This window comes from Crassostrea angulata, chromosome 2 (assembly GCF_025612915.1).
Source record: "Crassostrea angulata isolate pt1a10 chromosome 2, ASM2561291v2, whole genome shotgun sequence".
Classification (NCBI taxonomy): domain Eukaryota; kingdom Metazoa; phylum Mollusca; class Bivalvia; order Ostreida; family Ostreidae; genus Magallana; species Magallana angulata.
The window spans coordinates 62,485,958-62,492,015 of NC_069112.1; the positions used below are offsets into that span (position 1 = coordinate 62,485,958).

Genomic DNA, 6,058 nt, shown 5'->3' on the forward strand with positions numbered 1-6,058 from the left:
TATTTTCAAAATATTCAGAGCTGTCCGTAGACGTCAATACCATTCGTACGCTCATCTTGAATAGAGAGGACTTGTAAAATCATAGCAGCTTTTATTGTTTTCCCAGGGAACTCTCTGGAATCCATGAATTGAATTTTTTTGGCCATCCTTCCCATTTGACATACACTTCTTGGGTTTTACCATGACGCCTTCTTTTAAGTATTTTCTCCACTCTATAAGAAACGTCTTCTGACTTTATGACTTTCTGAAGCTCAGACTCGTAAAAGGTACCTTCTATAGGGTCACCTGCCAAATCTTTTAATTTGTACACCGGTATTTGACCTCTTTTGTATCTTTCATTTACTTTAAAAAACTCTTCTGTCCATTTCTGTTGATAGTCTCTTTGAAAAGGGTGTTTGAGTTGTGATAATCTGACATCATCTCCAATTTTAAATTTGAAAAAGGGTTTTGCTCTTTTTTTCTCCTTTGATCTGCCTAATGTTTTGGACTGGTTAACATCTAGCTTGGTTTTCCCAGAAAGATAAGACTCTAGTCTTATTTCATCGGCATTTTCTTTGTTCACATTAGCTGGAGCATTCCCACCCAATGATCTGTGAGGTCTTTTGTTGTAACTTTTTACCAAGTCTTGTAAAATATTTATAAAACGATAGGTTCGGTTCTTCATGAAATAACGATACATCAGGTTCTTCATGGTGCGAATAACTCTCTCTGCATAATTTGCTTTTGTTTCATTTTGTGTGTATATGGCGTGTATCTCCTCTTTCTTCAGAAATGCCTTTACCCAACGATTTTTAAATTCACTACCCTTATCAGTTCTAAGGGTATTTGGTTTTCGTCTTTTTTGAAAAACTAATTTTAAACCATCAACAATGTTCTGATGGTGCTTATTTTTTAGGGGAACTATAAATAGATATCGACTAAATATGTCAATGAGTACTAATAAAAATTTATAACCATCATTATGGGATGCAATGTTTGAAACGTCTGCCAAGTCACCATCCCACATAGAGTCAATGGTGTTCACTATCACCTTTGAACGCGGAAATGTTTTTCGAATTGGTTTATACAGACTATATGAGTCTTCATTATTTAAGAATTGTCTTATTCTCTGTCTACCAATCTTGTATTTGCCTTCCTGTTTAACAGCTTGATATAATTTTTCAGGCCCGGCATATGCCCCCGGTTTACCAGGTGTGTAGTAGAGCTCTCTTAAATAATCCGTATGGTTTGACATACTTTAACAAAATAATAATCTTTCTTCGACTGTTACTTTTATAACATGAAAAACACTAAGTAAAAGTATCATTTTTAACTATTTTATTTTAATATATTGTTAGAAGAAAAAATATTTACATAGAACATATATGAACATATATACAATAAATAATAGATTTCCATAACAAATCCGTTTCATTAATTATTTTTAGATTAGTGTTCATTGTCATTCAAGATCACTCTCTATGGTTTCCGGGTCTTGTAAGTCATATACGTTGTATTCCAATGAAATACTGTCTTGTGGATCGTAGCCAAAGGGTGTACATTCAGGGCAACTTAACATTCCAAGCTGATTTTGATGGGACTCGCTAAGAATGCAATGTTCAATGTCCTCCAGTTCTGGAACATATTCATGCAACTCCTCAATGACATCTTTAAGTCTTAAAAATTTCTTTTTGTTAAGAGTAACACCTTTTCGTGTAGGTGTAGGTTCTTGGACATTGTCTGGTTTCCAAAAGTGTCGTATGTCTACTGTTGAATAGCCTGGTGATAATGAAATGAACACACCTCCACCAACATGCCACTGTACTTCTTCATTTTCTTTTTCAGTATTGTCGATGTAGTTTTGAATATCTGGTAAAAGAGATTCAAACTTTAACCATCGGGCTAATGGAAAGGTAACTCCTTTCTTGGTGGCAATAAAACGACCACGTGATTCTGTGAAATGACGGATGTGAACGTAAATCTCCCCTTTAAAAGGCATTACGGTAAGAAATACGTCGTTAAAATCATCCAAAGGTATCCTACATCTTGGCTCATGAGAGTGTTGATCAGTTTTCTTTGCTTCGTTTAAGGAACCCCCTCTTTCTTTCGTACAAATGACTAATGATCTTGCCATATCCAGCTTCCTTTCGTACTCAGTCTTTGTGTCATCGTCTTTTTTCATCAGGAGCCGGGATAAGTCGGCTTGATTAGCTTTCATTAATGCTGTTCTCAGTCCCATAAATGCTCTTGAACCTCTGCCTAAAATTATGCTGATCAATTTTCTGCTTTTGTCATAATTGGTTTTTTCTGCCTCTATCTGTTCTCTCATTTCTTCGGTAATTATGTTTGAATTGTAAATGTGTCCTGCAACAGAAACAGCCACCATTTTCTTCACCAGTGTCGAATAATTTGCCTTAATAACGTTTTTATGTTTCTGTTCCATCACTGTTTTTTAAAACAAGGATCTTACACCGGGGGGAAATGTATAGTTGTATCCTCTTTCTCTGAGATGTGCTCAGAAATGATAAAACTTTTCTTTAAAATTACCCATTTATAAGTGGTCAACGTCACGTGGCTATTGACTGTAGAATGCTAACTTTCTAGAACACTGACTGTATAATGCACTGTTTACCATGTGTTGATTGTGGGTGTAACCTTTTTCACCTCTTGACTGTATACTCGCTTTTTAACGTCTATTATTACTTATGTAGGAGGGATTTTGAAAAACCACATAACGCCATCTTGACTTCTAGCAAGACTTCCAAGATTTTTCTATTTTATGCTCGTCTCACTGTTAAGTGTACATTGTTTCAATTTCCAAAGAAGTACAGGTAATAAAATGTTCTCCGTTTGTTGAATTCTTCTCTTAAAATGAGCTCTATCTATGGCATGTTCCATCCAAATTCCTCTTCGTTCTTCGTAAGGTATTAAAATTATTTGTACATTGTCATTAAATTTAACGCTTTTTTTGAGACAGTCACTTTTAGGTTTCATATCTGGTATGTTTTAAACTGTGGAAAGTATTTTTGTGGCATAACACGTCTTTTTAATAAGTATTCTTCAGATCCCCAACAGTCAGCTATGGAATATCCTTTTTTCATTTTGTCTTTAAAATCAGTTATGCAGTCCTCTTTCTTGTCAAACCATTGACCCTCTTGCAATGTCCATTTCTTCTCGTTTCTTCTTAAAGAGTTCCACGCTAAAACTTTCCATTTGTATTGACTTCCCTGGGTTTCCATTTTTTTAAAAATCTAATGTTAGCATCCCCCGTTTTTATAGGATGTTCATTGGGTGTAACTTTACACACCCATTTTATTGATAGGGCACTTCTGATATCTGTCATTTGGGTGTAACATTACACACCCGTTTGGTTGACCTCTATTATGACCCATGGGCATACCCTATGACCTCAGTGACTGTAGACCCACCCTGACTGCAAAGTGACTGTATACTGTACTATATACTACTAGTATATCTTATGTTTAAAATGCTGCAAGAACATTCAAATGCAATGTCTGTTGATTTAAAAGCAATTATGAATATGTAACATTTTTCCTGTTAAATTACAGAGCCAAATACATGTACCACCAACTCCAATATCCAATGTGTCCCTTGAAAGGTACATACCATCATATTCTCCCGTTATAATATCTTTACTGGAGAAGGGAGAACTATATAAAGAATGGGACAAAATGATAGTAGAGACGGCCTACTATGTTTTAAGTGTTGGTAATTTTGAGAAAAAAGAATATAAACCGACTTTCTAAGACTTATGTATTCAAAGTTTCCATGCATTGGTCACTCAGCCACTAAAAATCCTTGGGTAAGTCATTTAATTTGATATAGAGGTAGAGTTGTTAAAAATATTCTCAGATGAGATGCCCTTTATTATTATTTTTTTTTTACCTAGGGATATTTCAACAAAAAATTATCACAGAAAGTAAGGCATATAAGGTGGCGTTGGAATGCAAGGGGAAAGGCTGTTGAGCACACAGCAGAGAAAAAACCCAAAGTGTGCTTGAAAAATGTCTCCTAAACAGATGGTAAGCTAAACATTTATCTTTCAAAGGGTAGATAAGTTTATCTAGGTAGATTACTTTTATTTTCAGATAGTACACAGAAAAAACATTCATTGCTGAAGGCATCTGAAATACAAATTATTATTATCTTTTCAATTTCCTTTATGTTAGCTGGTAAATGTTCCTCTATATATTTTTCAGAGAAAATGACCTTAGAAGAGGCAGAAAATGTACTGGTGAAGGAATTTAAAAAACCAACAAAACTAAGAGATAGTGCACCTTAAAACAAAGGAGATTGTTTATAGAAAAAAAACATGGTGGATCTGTAGAACATCTCATAAAAAGGTTTCCATTTTTTAGAAAAAAGCTGTATTTGTAAGTACTTAAAATTCGTAAGTTTATTTAATGAACTTTCCTTTTTTACGATTTTTACTGTGATTATGCAATTTACATTAATTAACAGTATAGGAGCAGGTAAAGAATACCGTTTTTTTGACAGTTAGCTCTTGGTCTAGAATATTGTCTGTATCCCTCACATTTTTAATACCCTGTAGATGATATTATTTTTCTTAATATCCAGAACAGAAATGGTTTCATTTTGTAAAGATTATTCCTATTTTATTTCAGATTGAGAAGGAATTTTTCTTTATGAAGCAGAACCTTAAAAAAGATGCTATTTTGGGTCAATGGGAAGAAGCAATGAGAAAATTGTCCTAAATAATGATGGATAGAAATTCAGACTCTGTGAGTGTTATACTTACATGTACTTGAAGCCATATTTCTGCTCCTTATAAGTAAAATTGTGATACTTCATTTGTGATATACATGGGTTTAAAGATACAAATATGTAGCATCCTTTCTATATATTTTAACAAGTTCTTTTACCGGTATATAAATATCCATTACAAGACAAAAATATATACGGTATATATATATATATATATATATATATATATATGGACGTGCAAATCGTTCGGTTTTGTTCCGTATCGATCTGAAAACGTGGTTAGCTTTGAATTTGAACAATTGGACAAACATTGTCAAGGACATTTGTATATTGTTGTCTGTCTGTCTGAGAGAGAGTGTGTTCGGTTTATTCCGTATCGAAATCTAACGTAATATATTTTGAAATATGAAGAAAAAAACCAAGAAATGAACATATACATTCAGAAGGCTATCAACAATTATGAAGTATTAAAATTATGAATAAAAATGAAGTCTAGCTATGTTTCAAACTTTTATGTTGCTAAGAATAAAACCTCAAAACCATTGATGGATACAATACATTATCTCATGTTTCTACACTGTCCGTCATGGCGTCACGAAATCAACTGATTAACGTGAACTGGCGGGACATCCAGGACATTATAGGCACAGCAGCGCAATGCCATATGAAATGCGCCGCTTGTTTTGACGCATTTTCAAAGAATTTTGATATGTACATTTTGCTTTGTGAATGGATTAAATTCTTTGGTTTTTTACGAATGTGCCGAGCTTATGAACTTCGCATGGGACGCGGCGGCATGGAGACCCTTCCATTGTCTGTTTAGGTAGGTGTTTATGATCATATTCAATACAATAGAAGTATCGTTAAAGGAAGATTCATATATAAAGAATTACATTATATACCTTACAGATTGTGTGAGTCTAAGAGGAACTACTCTCTGTATGCGTGGAACGTGTCTACCAGGCGATGTGAATATCTGAATGGCAGTGTGGCACCGCAAGGCACTTGAAAAGAAGTTAATATATATTGTAAATGAAAAGATGTATGATGAAATAATTATATATGAACGCATTCCGCTATTCGTGTACTTTGTGTTTTTGGAAGAGCTGTGCATTATTTTTTGCCGAGTGTACTCGGCGAATTATCGAAGCGGAATGGCCGTTTTCTCCACGTGCGCATTATTTTCCAGAATACTATTGGTCGATTTTGACAAGCTAACACTGCAGATTAGTTTTTAGCGGGAAAATTATTATTAAAGGGGGGATGTTTTGCAAACGTTTGCATATTTTCTAGAAACAGCATTGGTCACTTTGATTTGGTTTATTTTTCCTCC

At 34.2% G+C, this 6,058-nt stretch overlaps 1 protein-coding gene across 1 annotated transcript; it reads right to left on the reverse strand.

The window, feature by feature from the left end:
- Positions 1 to 1,441: 1,441 nt before the first annotated feature.
- On the reverse strand, positions 1,442 to 2,422 carry LOC128172682 (uncharacterized). The gene has a single exon (XM_052838455.1). The coding sequence runs from the start codon at positions 2,420 to 2,422 to the stop codon at positions 1,442 to 1,444; it is 981 nt and encodes a 326-aa protein (XP_052694415.1).
- Between the last annotated feature and the right edge of the window lie 3,636 nt (positions 2,423 to 6,058).